At 47.2% G+C, this 19319-nt stretch overlaps 1 protein-coding gene across 1 annotated transcript; it reads left to right on the plus strand.

The window, feature by feature from the left end:
* The first annotated feature begins 3302 nt into the window (after positions 1 to 3302).
* Positions 3303 to 17990, plus strand: Cc2d1b (coiled-coil and C2 domain containing 1B). Its single transcript, XM_051188429.1, has 25 exons — positions 3303 to 3469; positions 4640 to 4722; positions 7117 to 7261; positions 8265 to 8371; positions 8724 to 8882; positions 9282 to 9407; positions 9571 to 9730; positions 9889 to 10070; positions 10221 to 10296; positions 10405 to 10515; positions 10600 to 10730; positions 10956 to 11028; positions 11205 to 11329; positions 11722 to 11839; positions 11918 to 12090; positions 12390 to 12515; positions 13379 to 13437; positions 13524 to 13640; positions 13933 to 14006; positions 14111 to 14169; positions 14376 to 14427; positions 15562 to 15661; positions 15821 to 15911; positions 16909 to 17038; positions 17287 to 17990. Exons 2-24 carry the CDS (start codon positions 4657 to 4659, stop codon positions 17035 to 17037), a joined length of 2559 nt encoding a protein of 852 aa, XP_051044386.1. The 5' UTR covers positions 3303 to 3469; positions 4640 to 4656; the 3' UTR covers position 17038; positions 17287 to 17990.
* The last annotated feature ends 1329 nt before the right edge of the window (positions 17991 to 19319 follow it).

Raw genomic sequence — 19319 nt, forward strand, 5'->3', positions numbered from 1 at the left:
AGGCTGAAGTAGGATTACTTTAGGTTTGATGCTATCCTGGGTCACATAGTAAATTCAAAGCCAGCCTGGAAAACAAAACGAAACAAACAAGTGTTAGAAATAATGCAGAAATAATAGGTACAAAAAATTTAAAAGGTATCTCACAGAGTTAGAGATGCCTGAGTGGTTAATGGGACTTGCTCTTGCAGTGAATCTGGGTTCAGTTCCCAGCACCCAGTGACAGCTCACAACCATCTGTAACTCCAGTTATAGGTTATCTGAAAACCTTCCAAGTATGTACATGGTACATAGACATATATGTGTGTGTGTGTGTGTGTGTTCATACAGGCAAACACTCAAATTTTAAAACAAAATTTTGTCTGCACCACTGTGTATATACTACCTGTGTGCAATCCGCTCAGAGGCCAGGGAAGGCCATCTGATCCCCTGAAACTAATTACAGATGGTTGAGTTGCCATGTGTGTGCTGGGAACCATATTTGTTCTCTGCTGAGCCACCCCTCCAGCCTCTGTATCAGAACATTTTTATAACTTCCAATATTAGCTAAAAGGAAGAAGAGTAAAGATATTATTTATAGGAGAAAAATGAGCAACAAACAATGAAGCAGTTGAAATGTTTCAAAGACATGAATCTCAAAGCCCAAAATGGGGGTTCTTTCAGAGAATCTGAGAATTGAAGTCAGATAGCTTATGACTCAACTCCTGACCTCCATGGACATCTACATGCACACGTACAGACAAATGATAATTTTTAATTGCCAGAAATAAAAAGCTGAAGAGATGACTCGGTGGTTAAGAGCATATACTGCTCTTGCAGAGAATCTGAATTTCTTGCACCTACATCTGACAGTTCACAACTGCCTGTAACTCCAGCTCCAGGGTATCTGACACCCATGGACTGTGAGGGCATGTGCACTTGTATGTACATAACTACATACAGATCTACACATGAATGCATTATCAGAAAATTTTTAATCTTTAAAAATCTGAAACGTGACAGGAGACAGATAGCTCAGTGGGTACAATGTTTACTTCATGAGCCCGACAAACACAAAAGCTGGGCACAGTGGTAAGCATATTAATTGCAGTATGGGGTTAAGACACAGGTGATAAACCCCTAAGGGCTTGACAGTCAGCTGACAGTGAGCTCTGGGTTCACTGAGAGTGTCTTGAAAAATGAGGAAAACGAGGAAGAATATGAACCCAGGCATGGTAGCACATGCCTTTAATCCTAGCCCTTGACAGGCAGAGGCAGGTGTATTTCTGTGAGTTTGTGGCTAGTTTGAGCTACATAGCATGTTCCAGGCCATTCTGGGCTACAGTGTTGAGACCCTGTCTCCAAAAGCACACAAAACATCTAGCTCTCCTCTCAAAGGAAGTAACTTAAAGAAATAGTTGGTTCTGGAGCCAAATATGAGTAGCAATGGACTGAGAACACAAATTTAGTTTATTCCAAGCACCACATTCAAACAATGTAGCAGTTTTATGCAGTTTTTATAGAAACAAACAAAAATCAGGTTATTTTTCTTTTCCCTCCAGCCTGTTTTGTTTCCTATTATTTCTCTGTGTTTTTGTGAGTGCATGCTACATTTGTATAGTGAGTTCCCTTGGAGGCCAGAAGAAAGCATCATATTCCCTAGAGATGAAATTACAGAAGGTTATGAGACCTTTTATGTGGGTGCTAGGAAATGAATTCAGGTCCTCTGAAAGAGAAACCAAGATTTTTTAAACCATGGAACTCATTTCTCCAGTTGCAAAGAAAATTTCCAGAGACATTGGTGGAAGCTTCAAAGTGGAAACACCCCTGCTCTAGGTCTCTCCTGCTATCTGATGATAGTTGTATCTTTTGGCTTAGTAGAAGCTAGAGGTCCATTCATACACTCCAAAAGCATTTACCTGACACTAGTGGACAATATAAATAGCTAATTAGGCACCTAAAGTAAGCCAAGATAATTTGGCTTCGGAATTGTAACATGTCACCTTTCTATAGCAGCTGAAGTTAAAAAAAATTACTAATCTGCTTTCTAGACTTTTAAATGTGGGTGCAACTTTTTCTGGGAATCTCCTTTAACTGAAGTTTCTAAACTATATGGCCAACTATATTGCTCCTGGCTATACATCCAAATAACTATATCCTACCATATAAATACTTACACATGGATCATGTCTATTGCTCTCCTATTCACAATAGCAAGGAAATATAATTGGCTTAGATGACCATCAGTAGATGCAATGTGATACATATATGTTCACAACGTATTTACTCAACTGTATAGAAAAATGAAATTAGGAAATTTGCAGGAAGATGGATCTATAAAATATAATAGGTGAAGTGATAATACTTCATGTTGTCTCATGTGGATGCTAGCTTTTAAACATTTATATTACACAGTGAAACTATTCTCATAACAAACCCAAGAAAACTTCCCAAACACTAAACTCCGACAACAAAAATAACCCATAACTGGGGAGATGGCTCAGTAAGAGAGCTTGGTCTATAAACAGAAAGACATTAGTTTGATTCCCAGAAACTACATGAAAAAAGCTAGGCATATAGGTCTGAAGAGACCGCACAGACAGACTCATACAACTCTCAGAGAGGTGTTTTTTTTTTTTTTTCAACTTAGGCTCAGTTTCCAGAACCCGCTTAGAAACATTTTTAACTCTGGTTCCAGAGCATCTTATGCCTCCTGGTCTCCATGGGCAGTGCATATATGTGGTGCACTTACATAAGTGCAACAGACCACTCGTACATATTAAAAAATAAAGGGGGGGGGGCTGGAGAGATGCTTCAGAGGTTAAGAGCACTGACTGTTCTTCCAGCGGTTCTTAGTTAATTCCCAGCAACCACATGGCTCACAACCATCTCTAGTGGGATCGATGCCCTCTTCTGGCATAAAGAATGCACGCAGGCAGAGCACTGTGTACATAATAAATAGGTAAATCTTAAAAAATAAAAGGGGGGTTGGAGAGATAGATAGCTCAGAGGTTAAGATCACTCCTCCCCTAAAGTTTCGCCCCGCCCTCTGACTGCAAAAAAGGCCCACTTCCTCTGACCATCCTGGAGAACCGGCCCTGCTGTAAGCCAAGTGAGCCTCCGAGCGCGCCAACATAATTACGGGGGAGGCAGGGAGGAGAAACTACACCGGAAGGGGCGCGCCTACCGCGCGTGTGAGGAGCGCAGGACGCCGACCTAACAACGCTCCTGTCAGCCAGTCTCGCGTTACCTGCTCGGAGATGCCTGCACACTGCCAACCCCACCCTCAGCGTCACCTGTCTGCGCGTTCCGCCCGCCTGGCCGCGCACATGCGCACTGTGGGTCGCTGGCTGTGGTGTCACGTGCCGAGCGCGGGCCACCGCCTCCTGGGCGGGCGCTTCTTGTGGCTGTCTCGGCCGCCACCCGGGGGCCGCGGGAAGCCTGGCGGTTCCGGGCTGGAAGAGGCCCGCTTTTGGTTCGTATCCGCCGCGAGGTATGCCACGTGCTCGCTTCCCGGCTTGTAGAGTCTGGGGGCGGCCGGGGAGATGGCGGTAGCTCGGGCCGGGCCGGGCCGGGCCGGGCCTGGCAGTGGGAGGACGTGCGGGTGCGCGGAGCCCGGCGTGGCCCCTCGACGCCGACTTGCCTCTCCTGAGTCCTCCAACCCTGAAACCCGCCCCAGATGACGCCTCGCAGTCATCTGCAGTCAGTCGAAATCTGACACTTGGGGTGACGAGTGCTTGGGCGCTCACACCCAGGGAACCTCGCAGCTCTGTTGATTCCAGCTCCAGACGCGGGGCCCCGTCTGTTTCTCAGTCCCCACGCTACCCCACGCGCCATCGTAGACTTGCAAGATGCTCAGGGCCAAGGTTTCCCGCCCCGCGTCATCCCCCACTTCCCATGCTCCTTTTGCAGCTAATGTTTCTTCTCGTTGCTGTCAGGATAACGCCCAAATACCTTTAGAGCCTCAGGTGTTTCTATTTCATCCTTAGTTCGTGTCTCCATTCTAGTCTCGTGGTTTGGTTTATGCCTCAGCGGTGCCGGGCTTCCTTTTCCTTGTGATCTTAGAACCGGTACCAGTTTGTTAGATTTGCTTGGAATTCTGCTCTTCCCTAGTCTCCAGACTTTATGACTCAGCATAGGCATCGTCCTTTCTGAGAAGCTTTTTTTTTTTTTTTTTTTTTTGATGTTCTGGATAGGGGGCCAACCTGAGGTGGTTGTCCGCCCAGGGTTTGGTTTCCTTGAAGGACGGTGGGAGCAGATGAGTTTCTGCACTTCCGGTGCTGGGTGGGTTGTGCCACGGTACCCGTTGATCACTTGTGACATCTTTCAAAGGATCTGAATGCTGAGTCAGGTGCGAACTGTCCCGGGAAACTGATGGTGACAGCGATCAGAGTCTGTTGCCTAGTGGTGCCTATTAGCCATGTACAACTACTAAGCACTTGGACCTAGCGTTGCTTCCGTGAATCTGTCTTCCATGCCCAGTCACTCAGTTCAGTAACTTGTGTACACACTCCCCGTATCACTGTTGACAGTGATAACCCAGCCATTCATCCACTGCCTGCTCTTGCCTGAAGGAATTTGCTCCATAACCATTGGTACTCCTGTTAGAGCCATGTCTCATCATCTGCTCCAGTATAAGTCTCTTCAACTTTACACCTAATAGGTATCTAGCCTGCCAAGATGCCAGGGCCAAGACCTCGGAAGGCCCCTAAGACCAGAGGCCAGGGTGCCGCAACTGCCAAGCAGGTAGGGACACAGTCTCCTTCACCCCAGGGTCAACTTGGGGTGGGGATCTCTAGTTACTTGTGACAAATCGAGACACCTGTGTGGTGACTTGTTAGTCCATACAGGATAGGAAATGCTTTTGGTGATGACTGGAGCCTGACCTCTCTTGGGTTTCAACTCTGCCATCCTGTTGTGGCCATACTGTAAGCATTTTGACAGCTTGGATGGGATGGACAGGGACTCTGGCACTCGGGAGCCGGAACACTGAGTGTTACAGCTCAGATGGAAAGGTATTCTGGCATTCTGGAGCCAAGGAATACCACAGGTCGCAGTAAGCATAGCAGCTTACAACCCTGCCTCAGGGAAAGGCTTCCCCAGTATATCAGCTCTGCTGTGGTAGGAGAGGGTTTCCCTGAGAAGTTGTTACAGTTCAGCTCCAGTCCCTGGAGAATGGAGTGTAACAACTTCACTTTGCCTGCTCTGCTCAAGGTGGTCTCTGTGTCTCTGCTGCATCAAAAGGTTTTACTCAAACCTCATTCAAGAGATATATTGGGAGGGAAGAATCCAGGAGAGTGGCTGCCTTCTGCCAGTGTGGCAGAGGACAGCCTGGCAGGCACTTGGTTTATGGAGGGCTTCTTAGGGGGTGGAGTTTTTCCAGGGTGGGGATTGGTCAGATTTCAGTCCTTGAGCTCAGACTGGCTAGATCTGGTTATCAGGGATTGGTTGGTTTTCTGCATAGGTTTAGGGTCAGATTTGTCTCTGGTTACAGGGATAGTGTTTCTTTCCCTGGTCCTTTTTGGTCTTTTGGCTCTAATTTTAGGACCAGGGTGTATTTCTTTCACTGACTATGATTCCAGGGACAAAGTGTGTTTCTTGGGCACTGGTTTCAGGGTCAGGGTGCATTTCTTTAGTTCTGGTTGCAGGGCCAAAGTGTGTTTCTTTGGCTCTGCTCAGGGTGTGTTTCTTTGGTTGGCCCTTTCCCCTTACACCCCACATAAACAACCTAAGTGTTCAGGAGCTACCAAGGCATAGGTTGTTCTGAGACCCAAGTGTTCTCACAGATTCCTTATTTGGTGTGATAGCTTTGTTGGCTAGCTCTAGGATGCCAAGACTTTAGGGCTGTAGCCAATTGGTAAATAGTGCTGCCCACAGGCAAAGGGAAAGACTCTAGTGAGGGAATCTGAAGAAGGTGTATCTTCCATGTTTTCTTCCTTTATTTCTTCTTGGTCTTAGTCTATTTTTATTGTCTTCTGGAAGCAAGTAGCCTGGGCTTGGTGGTCCACATCCAAAATCCTGGTACTTTGGAGGCGGAAGTAGGAAGATCATGAGTTCAAGACCAGTGTGGGCTACATAAGCAAGTTTCAAGTCATCCTGGACTGCATAGCAAGCAAGATTCAGACAACAGATGGAGGCTAGAGAAATGGCTCAGTGGTTAAGAGTGCTTGCTGTTTTTGCAGAAGAATGGGATTGAGTTCCCTATATCTACTTGGTGACTTACAACCATGTGTTACTCCAGTTGTAGGGGATTTGACACCCTCTTTATTTTGTGGGATGGTCTGGAGTTCTAGCCTACAACTTTCTCATGTAGATCTAATTGACCTTGGACTTGGAATGGTTTTCCTGTCTTAACCCCTCATGTTCTGGTTCATTATGTGATTTTTTAAACAGTTATTTAGGTATATGTATGTGTGAACGTATGCCACGTGTGTGGGTGTCAGGCCAGAAGAGATTATCAGATACCCTGGAGCTAGAGTTACAGCAATTGTGAATCACCTAATGTGGTACTAGGAACTGAACTTGGGACCTTGGGAAGCATTTTAGTGCTGAATTATCTCAATAGAACCTATAATGTGATTTGTGAGAATCCTCTGAGAACTGGAGAGATGGCTTTTCTATTCAGAGCACTTGGGTTTGGTTCCTAGTTCCCACATGGGAGCTTCTGACCTCCACAGGCACACATTCATATATGCAGGCAAAACCATTCTTGCTCTCTTTTTATTTATTTATTTGTTTGTTTATTTATTTATTTATTTATTTATTTATTTATTTTTGGTTTTCCAAAACAGGATTTCTCTGTAGCTTTGGAGGCTGTCCTAGAACTTGCTCAGTAGATCAGGCTGGCCTCTAACTCAGAGAGATCCACCCGCCTCTGCCTCCTGAGTGCTGGAATTCAAGGCGTGCACCACCACCACCTGTAGACAAAACATTCTTAGACATAAAATTATAAAATCTATATGCCATATGGTGGTGTGTACATCTTTAATCCCAGCTCTTGGGAGGCAGAAGCAGGTAGATCTCTTGAGTTTAAGGTTAGCATGATCTACAGAGAAAGTTCTAGGACAGGCAGGGCTACACAGAGAAACCCGGTCTTGAAAGACAAAAATAAACGCTTTTTTAAAATGTCTGTGTTCTTAGCTGGGACTTTTTGTGGAGTTCGACACTGAGGACATGCTCCTGGGGATGGACGACACTGAAGATGAGGGAGACCTGGAGGCTGAGCTGCTGGCTCTCACTGGGGAAGTGGGGAGCACAAGCAAGAAGCCAGCACCCAAGGGGCATGGTGAGTTGTTACCCCTGGGCTGGCCCAGGCTCATGGGGAAGAGGGTCCTTACCTTACAGCCTCTAAGAATCAGTCAGTCAGCTCCCCTAGTTCTTTTGGTAATTCTACCCTTCTCTTAAAGGTATTTGGAGCTTCTTCCCCTTCATGGACAAATTTGATTCTAGCCTAACTCAGGTGGCTAGTGTTAGTCCTACATAGACAGGGCTTCCTATTCAGTAGTGACCATCACTGACAGATTGTGTATAGAGTAAATAGACATGTCAGAAGAGTAAGTGAAATCTCCATTTTGGTATCAGAATAAGGAGTCTGAATATTTCTCTTAGCAGGAACCCTCAGAGGCACCCTGTATGTTAATGCCGTGACTGGGAAGGGCTCACTAGTCTGGACCTGCTTTGGGGTTAGACAAGCCTGGGTTGGAATTTCGCCACTTAACTAAGATTGTGGATTTGGGGATATGATGTTAGTGCATCTTAGTGTATTCAGTATAGAAAATGAGGATGATATTGGTCAGGTGGTGGTGGGGCTTGCCTTTAATCCTAGTGCTTGGAAGGCAGAGGCAGGGGATCTCTAAGTTTGAAGCTAGCTTGGTCTACAGAGTGAGTTCCAGGACAGGCTACAAAGAGAAACCTTGTCTCAACCATCCCACCACCCACCTCCAAGAAGCCGTGGGGTAGGGGGTGAGGATATTGTTATCCACCTTACAGAATTATAAGTAGTAACTTGAGTAGATTAAAACCATTTACAGGTATGAAAGGCATAGTGGGGGCAGGATATAGGTACATTTACCTAGAAGCAGAGATGCAGGGAAAGGAGCGGCTTGTTACTTGCTGTAGAGCCCAGGAAGGCAAGGGTCTTTTGAGCTGGGTCATGAAAAAAGAGTTCTGTTCTAAGTGGGACTTTGCTATGTAAGGGATAGGGAATGTCCACCTAGGATAGTACCAGTATAGTGAATTTATAAAACCCTTTACTGTTAGCACCTTACTGAGTCACTCTCTTTCCTCAGCCCCCCTGCCCATGGCCCACATTGAGAAGTTGGCAGCAGACTGTATGCGAGATATGGAGGAGGATGGAGAGGAAGATGAAGGGCTGGAGGAGGATGCAGAGCTGCTGGTATGTTTGCCAGGCTGGTGTCCAAGAATCAGCTCTGGCGTGGTAGAGAGAGCTATTGAGGGGCTGGCGTTTGTTCCTCTTTGCCCCAGACCAAGTGAGTGCCTGTCCCTTCCCAGGCAAGACCTCATGGCTATATAGTGAGAGATTTGTCTGAGCTTTGCAGTTTGGAATTTTCAGAAGTCTGTTTTTATCAAGGCCTTCCTTGACCAGATTAAAGAACTGTTGGCAAAGAGGACTAAGCTCAAGATGTGGCATTGACAGATACTGCTGGGGATACAGGTCCTTTGATTTTTTTTTTCCCAATCATGAATGGCCATGAGGCACCCAAAGTTCTTGGACTGTGTTTCTGCAGACAGAGCTGCAGGAGGTCCTGGGTGTGGATGAAGAAACTGGGCTGCTAGATGGCAGTGAGGCAACAAGTCCAGACTTGTCTGAGGAGAAGGCGCAGGACAACACTGAACAACCTGTAATGCAGACAGCCTTCCAACAGGCTTTACCTGCGGCCCCTCAGGTAGGTTTTGCAGAATGGCCCTAATGTGTCTTTGCTGTGCCTGTGTGTCTACGAATAGTATGCATATAGCATGGTTTATATAAGCAGAGTTGCCACATAACACTAGCAGCTCCCCCACATAGAAAGCAGGTATGAGAAACTTACATAGCTGGCGGACTTCAAAGGCCTTCCTGTTCCAGGCCACTCCTGGACATCGTTTCATGGCCTCTACTGATGGTGGGGTGGGAGGAGCTCTGTTTGCCTCCCTAGTGGGCTTTGCCTCATACTCTGGGGGTTTAGGTACTTCTTTCTCCTGGAGTCCCAGAGATCCGTCTTCTGGGGTAGCTTCCTCACAGGGAGAGAATGGCAAGGGCCTAGCTGGCTACGGAGTGGCCCAGCCCTGAGCTGAAGTATCTGCAGGCTGGAGGGCCTCGGGGGCTGCAGGCTTTGCTGGAGGAACGGATCCATAACTACCAGGAGGCTGCAGCCAGTGCCAAGGAGGCTGGTGAAGCTGCCAAAGCCCGGCGCTGTGAACGAGGCCTGAAGGTGAGTCGGGCTGCCTGTGAGGCAGACTTGGAGAGCCTGTGGGTAAGGTGATAGTAAAGGGAAGACCACTTCCCTATGATAAACATGTTGGATGGATCACAGGCCTGTCTTCCAGCAAGGCCCAGGTAGCTACCTAGGTTTCTGGTCTAATTCTTCCCCTCAGACTTTGGAGTCCCAGCTTGCCACTGTGAGGAAAGGTGGGAAGATCAGTGAGGATGAGATTCCACCTCCAGTAGCCTTGGGCAAAAGGCCCCCACCTCACCAGGAAACGGCCAACAGAAGCTCTGAGACAGACACTCTAGCTCCCTGTGCCATGGAGCCAGGTATCTGAAGATATCCCGTTCTGGTTCCCATAGCCTGCCTACCACCTGCCTGCCTGTCATTACTCCAAGAGTTCTTAGACCAGCAAGATGTGGGGTGGGCATGGGGTTCCTCCTATGACCCTCTAGCCAAGTTCTCTGGGGGTTTTTGTTTTGTGTAGGCCATCTCTTCCAACCTGAGACCAGCCTCCCAGGTAGCTCTGCCGTTGCTGCCCTGTCTGATGCAGACCTAGACCCACAGGCCCTGTTGTCTGCACGACAGAGAGAGTACAAAGTAGCTGCTCTCAATGCCAAGCGGGCTGGGGATCTAGATCGTGCCCGGGAGCTCATGAGGATTGGAAAGGTATGACACCCTTGCTTTCATCCTGTAGATGGGGAAGCAGAGGCTCAGGGAGCCAGACAATACCTGGATGAGAGTGATCTGATGGGAGTTGTTTCAGGCCAGGCTTTTGGGGTGCCCTGGCTTATGCCTGTAACTGTTCTTCCTCTGCAGAGATTTGGTACTGTCCTGGAGGCCCTGGAGAAGGGGCAGCCTGTGGATCTGAGTGGCATGCCCCCGGCACCTGAGGGTCAGTCAGATAGATAATGGGGTTATCTGCTTAGGCTGGGATTAAGGAGGACTTTGAGGTGTGGGGGTGGCCAGACACTCTAACTACCCTGCTACTCTGGGTCCCCAGATCTGAAGGCCCTTCCACAGGCTTCTAAGGCCCCCACTGCAACCCGAGTCCTGTCCCCAGCAGTGGAGCAAGTGCAGCCAGTGATGACTTCTGAGCTCCCAGCCACTCCAGGTAGGACTTCACAGTGGGACAGTTGAGTAGGTGCCTGCGAAAAGGCAGGATGAGCTGATAGTCTCTTTTTTACCACCTTTATAGTGGCCCCTGCAGAGCCCAAAACAGTGCTGGATGCTTTACAGCAAAGACTGAACAAGTACCGTGAGGCAGGCATCCAAGCCCGGGCCAGTGGGGATGAGCGTAAGGCCAGGATGCATGATCGCATTGCAAAGGTGAGCCTCTTGCTGTGCAGCCCCTATCCTATGCTGACCTGTCCTGGCTGTGCCCTGCCTGTCTGCTTTCCCTACAAGCCCTGGTCCTCTCCGAGTCCTTGTCTGTTGACAGAGATCTTGTTGCCTTAGCACAACCTTTCCCTGTCTTTTCTCTCTGCCTCTCTGCAATGAAGGCATGGAGCCTGCAGGTTGAGGTCTGCTAGAAATTCCTTCCTTCCCATGTAGCAATATCAGGATGCTGTTCGAGCTCATCGAGCAGGAAAGAAAGTTGACTTTGCTGAGTTACCTGTTCCTCCAGGTGAGGCTTGGCTTATGGAACTTAAAGAGGTTTGTGAGCAAGAAAGGAGAAGAAATTTCACATATGTGTACCTCCATCTTATGCGAATTACCCATCCCAGAGCCAGGCAAGACACAGAACAACCTCAGGTGTCCTTAATGCTGCTACCTTGCTCCCTCTCCATTCTGTCTTCTCAGGATTTCCTCCCATTCCTGGCCTGGAGCCCAGTAAAGGTGCCGGGGAGGATTCAATGGCAGCAACTTTGGCAACTGCCCAAAAACTGGCCTCAGAAGATACAGTCCTGGAAGATGAAGATGAGGAGGTTTGGCTGTGGGTCCAAGATGGCAGGGTTTGGTCAGGGGGTACAACAGAGAAGGAATAAAGCCAGACCCTGTAGTGTTTTAACCTCATAGAGATCTTCCTCCCCCCCCCCCTTTTTTTTTTAGAGAAAATCTTTGCCAGAGGTGGAACTAGAATTCAGACCTGGGTATTTCTGACCCCAAACCCAAGTCTCTCTATTACGGCGATGCTTTCTGTTGGGGAAGTTAGGCTAGAAAGCTTTTGAGGTTTCTGTCTTTGAGTGCTTTGGCTCTGGAGGCAAAGCCATTCCAATGAGGTCACATAGTGAATGGGTGCAGCTTTGGAAGGTAGCCAAAGTCTCGGCCAGGGAAATGTTAACTATTTCATAGCCTCCTAACTGGGTGGTACCTGCAGAGTGACATCCCAGCACAGGCCCCAGTGGCCAAGAAACCAGCACAGCCACTGGCCCCTTCATCTCATCTTCTGACTGAGCCCAAGGCCTCAAGTTCTAAGGAATCACTGAGTCCATCTGGTGAGTTTGGGACAGACAGGACAAGAGTGGTGGTCCAGTGAGATAGGCATGGCCCTAACCATTGTCCTCTTCTGTTAGTTCGGGAGCAGCTGGCACTGCTGGAGGCTCGGAAACTGCAATACCAGCGAGCAGCCCTGCAAGCCAAGCGCAAGCAGGATCTGGAGCAGGCCAAATCCCATTTACGAGTGTCTAAAAGTCTTGAGGCCCAGATCATCCAAGCCCGAGCAGGTCAACCCATTGACCTCTCCAAGGTGAGTCCCTCAAGCACAGAGGTGGGGGCTGGTGGATGGGCATGAACTGGGGTGGCTTCTGGGTGGATGTAGAACTTGTGTAGAATGGTGACAGCAGGGGAAAGGGATATGGGTGACATGGCAGGGCCAGTCTAGTAAAGCAGTGCTTTAGGAGTCTGAGATAGAGTGGGAGGCAGTAAATGTCAGGAAGTTAATTAATGGCAGTTGGGAAAAAAGTACAGCAAGGATTCCTGTGTGTGTTTGGCTCAATAGAGGTGTAATCTGACTCTTGGGCCTGAGGGGCCTTATGATCTGGGCAGGTGCCTTCACCCTTGACGGATGAAGAGGGTGACTTCATCCTCATTCACCATGAGGATCTGCGACTCTCTCAGAAGGCTGAGGAGGTGTATGTCCAGCTACAGAAAATACTCCTGGAGCAACATGAGGTCAGTAGCCTGTGTACCTCTGCCTTCTCTGTCCTAGCATGGATTCAGAGTCTAGCTCTTCTCACTAGTCTAAGGTATGACCCTGAAGAAGCTACTTTCCTCATTTGCAAAATGAAGCTACCCTTTTAATTTTACTTTATTTTTTTAACATGTATGTTTTGCTTACACACATGTGTATGTATATCATATATGTGCCTTGTGTCCATGGAGGTTAGAAGACATTGGATTCCTTGAAACTGAAGTTACAGATGCTTGTGAGCCATTATGTAGGTGCTGAGATGTATGGGTCCTCTGCAAGAATAGCAGTTACTCTTACCCAGTGAGAATCTCTCTAGCCCTCTTTTCATGTAGTTTTGAAATTCAAACAGCAGAGTAAAGGGGAATGGGTTTTGTGAGAGGGAACTGACCTGAAGTGTTACCTTTTCTGAGAAGACAGAATTTGTTTTTTGATGGTGTTGATCTTTGATGGTATTGATCTTTGAGACAGAATCTTATATGTACTATGCTGTCCTAGAACTCATCCTGGACCCCAGGCTGATTTCAAACTCAAAGTCTTTCTGCCTCAGCTTCCCAAATGCTGGAATTATAGTGTCACGGTAGAGCCACACATAGTGGGTGATAGATGCCTGCTAAACCAGCACCTGGGAGGGTAAGGCAGGAAAACTACTGTGAGTTCCAGTGTGGCCTGTGTAAATAAGACCCTGTCTCAAACTGACAAATACATGTAAGCTGGAAAATGTGTTAGGCCTTAGAAAGGAAAGGTACAGCTAAAGAGTACTGTTAGGAGCTTTGAGAGGTTAGGCCTTGCTAGCCTTGGCAAGCCCTGCTCTGGCTATGGAGTCACACTGGGCTCCTGTTTCTAGAAGTGCCTGCTGTTCTCCAAGCAGTTCATGCACCAGGGCAATGTGGCTGAGACTACCCGGTAAGTGCCAGGCTGTGCTGGGCGTGTTGGGTTAGGGACCAGATAACAAATCCTATCTTGCTGACTTGGTTACCTGTCCCTGGCAGGTTTGAGAAGCTTGCTCAGGACAGAAAGAAACAGCTTGAGATCCTGCAGCTAGCTCAGGCCCAGGGCCTTGACCCTCCCAGCCACCACTTTGAGTTGAAGACGTTCCAGACTGTGAGGTGCCAGAACCCAAGGGAAACTGGATCTGTGCAGGGATAGGCAGGTTTGGAGCAGAGCCTAGAGACTCTGGAGTGGGACGCGTGCGTGCGTGCGTGCGTGCGTGCGTGCGTGCGTGTTTGCATGTGTGCGTGTTGCCTTCAGGGAGGAGCTCAGAGCTGCTGTGCCATACAGATGGCTTGGAACAGGAGTCAGAGACCAAGAACTGCCCACAGAGCTTTGCCCTGGACCACTGTGCTGGCCCTTGTTCTGCTGCTGTCTTTTACTCTGCACTCTCTTCATTCTGGTCTGTAGGATCTTCTCAGAACTCAACAGCACAGAAATGCATCTGATCATCGTCCGGGGAATGAACCTCCCAGCCCCACCAGGTACCCAGGATCACCTTACTGAAGGAAGTTGTCCATATGTCCTACCTGCTGCCTGGGCACCAGGCTGACTATGCCTTCTCACCTGACTCCCTTTTCTTCTGTAGGAGTGACTCCTGATGACTTGGATGCTTTTGTACGCTTTGAGTTTCACTATCCTAACTCGGTAAGGTTCTGATAGAGTTAGGACCCTCTGAACCCCAGTACTGTTTAGTTTCTCTGCATCTTTGAGAGTCATGGCCATAGAGATGGGTTCCTTTCCTTACCAAAGTACTATGCCTGCATGCCTGGTTTTTTGTTTGTTTGTTTGTTTGTTTGTTTGTTTTGTTTTGTTTTTGAGTGATTTTAACTTCTCTCATCTTGCTGCTGTAGGACCAGGCTCAAAAAAGCAAAACAGCCGTGATAAAGAATACAAATTCTCCAGGTGAGTGGCAAATAAGACCTATTTCTGTCTCACTTCCTGTATGGACAATCCAGTTTCCAGTGTTTTAAGAGCTGTCTGTCTTGGTCTACCAGCTCAAAAATAAAGGCAGGTATTATTAATAGTTCTCTTACATAGTTGTGAATACCGTGGCCAAGAGCTAGAGAGGGCTCAGTGGTTAAGAATGTAGTGCTCTTGGGCTAGAGAGATGGCTCAGTGGTTAAAAGCACTGGCTGCTTTTCCAAAGAAGCACATTTCAATTCCCAGCACCCACATGGCAGCTCACAACTGTAACTTCAGTCCTAGGGAATCCAACACCCTCACACAGATGCATATACAGGCAAAACACCAATGCACATAAAATTAAAAAAAAAAAAAAAAAGATATACTCTTGACTCTTGCAGAGGACCTACTTCTGGTCCCCAGCACCCACATTAGGGTTAACATCCATCTACCTGTAACTAGCCCCAGAGGGACACCATACCTCTAGCATTCTTGGTCACTTGCATGAACACATTCATACATGCTATTAAAACTAAGAAAGGTCTTTTTCAGTTTTTCTGAAGTAGGATTTCATTATGTAGCTTGTAGCTCTGCCTGGCCAGGGACTCACACACATCCATCTACCTCTACTTCCTGAGTGTTGTTGGTATTAAAGGTGTGCACTACCACACCTGGAAAAAAAAATTAATGAAAATCTTAAGAAAAAGCAATTCAAAAACTGAGGCTTGAGGTTAGTTGGGTGAAGGGATATGTCTGGGGGCTTACAGTAAGGAATTGTTAAAAATGGACTTGAAGGCTTGGTGTGTGGTAATCCTAGCACTTGGGAGGCAGAGGCAGGAGAATTGCAGCAAGGTTAATGCTAGTGTGGTCAATATAGTGAGTTCCAGGCTAGCCAGGGCTACATAGTGAAACTGTCTTAAGCAGAGGTACTTGAATGCAGGAATTCTTACTTCAGATTCCAAGTACTTTCCAATATATACTCAGGCCACCAGAGTGTTTACAAGGCCAGAACCTATGTGCTCCTCCTTTCTCTGGTGGCTGACATCCTGAATTGCAGGCAATGAGCTCCAAAGAGGAAGCCTGCCCTGGGCTTCCTTTTCCGCTTCCCCAAGAATTCCAACCCTCTCCTTGCAGAATTTGAACAAGTTTTCAAATTAAACATCAATCGAAATCACCGGGGCTTTAAGAGGGTGATCCAGAGCAAAGGAATCAAATTTGAGATCTTCCACAAAGGGTAAGAATTCTGTCAGACCCACCGGCAAGATAGGAGGGGAGGAATGGCAGATCTGTTCCTGCTGTTCCCCATACCACTGTTTGCTTACATTGAACTCGGTGCCAGTTCATTTCCTGCTCTCTGCCCAGGCTAATCCTCTGCTGTGTCTTGCCTTCCTAGATCCTTTTTCAGAAGTGACAAGCTGGTTGGCACAGCACACCTGAAATTGGAAAGACTGGAGAATGAGTGTGAGATCAGAGAGATCATGGAGGTAGGGTCCAGGATGAGCTGATATTCTTGGAACTCTATTGAGGGTTCTGTGCACATTTCAAATTATCTGTAGTGTGCTTTGGAATGGGTTGTGTTCCCATGTCATAAATGGGGGAAGTAAAAAAGATCTGAGCATCTTTCAAAGGCAGCCAGATAGGAAGTAGTCATACTCTCTCCATAGTCTGGGACTACTTAGGTTCCTAGGAGTGACAGTTGAGAGAAGACCCTGGAGGATTCTGAGTAGTGCTGTATTGTACTTGGGGCAGTGGGCAAGTAGCAGGAGGGAGAAAACAAGCTCCACACAGGAAGTGGATATAGTATTTCTAGAGCATATGCCAGTTGTTATTGAAAACTGAGCAGATAGTTCCTTATGCTTTCATGACCTAACAGGGTTGTACAAGCTGAGGTACTTTAAGAACCTGCCTTTGACAAATGGGGAACAAGCCAGTAGACAAGGGACTTGCTAGTTCCTAATTTGTCCTTAGCAGAGCCAGATCTAGACAGACCCTTACTGATACTTCGTCTGGATTGTCCTAAGGTGGGGTCTAGTCTGAATTGCCTTGAGGGTGGTTGAATTTCTCAAGCATGTTGCTGTATTTAACTATTCCCTTACCTGCCATAAAGGAGGACATGGCCTGAGTTCTACTTGTAACTGCTACCCAGCTATCCACTTCTCTGTAGGCCATGTGTGAGGGCTCTGGGCTTTGGACTACCCCTTGAAGCCATTGCTAAATGTAGGAGTTACAAAGATCAAGAGGAAAAATAGACTAGAGCGATGGGTTTCTTATCTCCAGCCACAGCACTGATACTTAACTATTTCTAGGGAAATTTCACTTATTTATGAGATACACTGAGAGTAAGCACTCCACCACTTCCTGTATTGCAGGAAGCAGGCAGGGTTCTTCAGATGCAAACACCCAGGATTCATTATCTGCTCTGGGGACCTGCCTGCCCCAGACTGTCCCCACAAGTACTGTATTCCTCTGTTGCTATCACAGGTTTTAGATGGAAGAAAGCCTACAGGGGGCAAGCTGGAGGTTAAAGTGAGGTTGCGGGAGCCTTTGAGCAGCCAGGATGTGCAAACGGTCACTGAGAACTGGCTGGTCCTGGAGCCCAGGGGCCTGTGAGGTAGGTAGCTCTGAGGCACCAGATCTCTCTCCCTACTAAAACGGTTTTTTTTTTTTTTTTCCAGCCATTTCTGGGGAGAAAGCCTTTGATTTTTCTCCTCTCTGAAGGGAGACTAAAGCAAAACTATTGGGAAGCGCTTGTGGGGGGGTTTCTCAAGTTCTCAGTAGACTTGGCAGGAAGAGAGCTTTTCAAAGTTAACTGTCTTAAGAAACCTTTTAAAAATCCAATTTGTGCTTTTGCCTTGTGAGGTGGTCAGCACTGAGAGAGAATCAGCCAGCACTGGTATCAGCTCACTGATTCAGCATTGCTGGCTGCAAGAGCCTCTGCACGTGAGAGATGCTGCTACACAAGCACCAAAGACCCATCGAACTAACTGCTGCCTGGCCTTTCCTCGAGCTGCCTCTCCTGGGCTTCCATGAAAGCAGGCCAGGCAGATCCTAGAACCTTCTCCTATAGCCTTCCACCCCTCAGAATGTGGGTGAAGACAAGGATACCCATTGCTCTGTGCCAGTCCTATTGCCCCTTAACCTCTGCATAGTAACGACATACAGTTTAACCTGGCTCCCAGTTGAACCACTTCTGGATGTGCCTTTCAAAGACTTAACTGTAAGTGACAAGACTTGAGGGTGATCGGGACGTTCCCCGCTTAGGGAAGGGGCAGGACTCCATGACTCCTGCTGGTCAGTGGCAGCCTGTCCCACCCAGCTGTTTCCCCCTCTGCCTGTGCCTTTGACCCTGACACCTGCTGCACTAGCCTTTCTGATTCCCAGAGGACTTGGAACAGGAAAAGTTACTTTGGGACTATTGGTGGGAAGGGGAAGGTTTTCTTGGTTTTTGTTCATGTACCTAACATGTTAACTGGGAAAAAAAGAAAAAAAATTAATTTTATGTAGCCATTTTTATTTTAAAACTATGTCTAATTCATCATAAGAACTTTATATTCTAAACAGTATCAGAGTCTTCAAATGCCCTGGCTCCCTGTCACTTTAAAAGCCAAAGCAGTAACAGTGTGTGTCCACTGTGCCTGTGCATTCCTCTTAACAAGGCCTGTCCTCGAGCTGATCACTTGGCTAATCCATTTGTACAAGTGCTATAGCTTTTGGTGAATGGATGGAAATGAAGGGACAGGTAGTTGCAATAGAGTTAACATTCACAAATACATTATTCTAGATTTCTCAGAAATCATCACCCCAACTCTTTGCCCTGCTTTAAAGCATTAACCTCAACAAAGTATTCCTCCAAACTTTTTATTTTTTTTATTTTGGTTGTATGAGGCAGAGTCTCACTCTATAGTCCAGGCTGGTCTTGAACTCACAGCAGTTCTCCTGCCTTAGCCTCCCTAGTGCTGGGATTAAAGTCATGAGCGACCATGCCCAGCTTCCTCAAGATAATTTGGGAAGGCTCTACATGAAGGAAGTACATACAACTGTTGGTCACTACAGTGTTGTGTTGAGCTTGTCTTTTGGAGATAACAGGGCTGGATCATGCTTCTCTGCCCTTAAGAGTTTATCAAAATTGTTTATGGAGAACAAGGAAGAAACTGCTGACAAGTGATTTGATTCCCCCGAGCTCTCAAGCCAATCTTACCTAGCAGATGTGAGCTCCCAGTATTTCATATATGAGATTTAACAATTGTAGTCACATTGCGTGTTCAGCAGTAATTTGGAATGAAAGGGTCTCTGCCTGAAGGAACCCAGAGCAGAGAGGAGTGGCTGAAGAGTTCTGGTCCCACTATACGTTCTTTACAGTTTATGTCTGACTCTACTTGCTAAGATGAAGCACCCCTGGGTTATTCTCCAAGATCCCACTCAGCCCTAGGCATTTCTCACTTGACCCCTCTGCTGGAAGTGTTGTAGTGTTCCGAGATTTGAAGGATGTATTTCCCTTTACAACTTGTTCTTTCAGTCCGCTTGATTGCTCTGCTTATTGAAAAACAACCGCGAGGCTGAGGGGGCCTGACAAAGCCACCCACTGGACTTGGAGACTGGGGTTCTTAAAAGGCCTTTGTTGTAGCCAAGGAATGCATGGGTTGGGGGAAGGGCCTGCATAAAGCCTCATTTATGGAAGATTTGTTCAACCACAGTAACCAAACATTGTTCATGGATATAACTGAGAAGTAGCCACAAAATCATTTATAAATATTGCACTGCACTTCCTTTGAATTACTGAATAAAATCTGAAATTTCAGGCAGGAAGTTGTGTTCATGAAAGGCAAAGATTTGTAAGATTTTCTTCCTTTTATGTAGTACCACTCTAAAACCTGTATGATTGCTCTCCTAAT

This window comes from Phodopus roborovskii, unplaced genomic scaffold, assembly GCF_943737965.1.
Source record: "Phodopus roborovskii unplaced genomic scaffold, PHOROB, whole genome shotgun sequence".
Classification (NCBI taxonomy): Eukaryota; Metazoa; Chordata; class Mammalia; order Rodentia; family Cricetidae; genus Phodopus; species Phodopus roborovskii.

Excerpts from the sequence above, each read along its gene's own strand:
- Cc2d1b (XM_051188429.1), top strand. The coding sequence starts at position 4,657 with ATGCCAGGGCCAAGACCTCGGAAGGCCCCTAAGACCAGAGGCCAGGGT. Across the intron at positions 9,408-9,570 it reads GCTGTGAACGAGGCCTGAAG|ACTTTGGAGTCCCAGCTTGC; the intron begins GTGAGTCGGGCT and ends TCTTCCCCTCAG. Across the intron at positions 14,007-14,110 it reads GAACCTCCCAGCCCCACCAG|GAGTGACTCCTGATGACTTG; the intron begins GTACCCAGGATC and ends TTTCTTCTGTAG.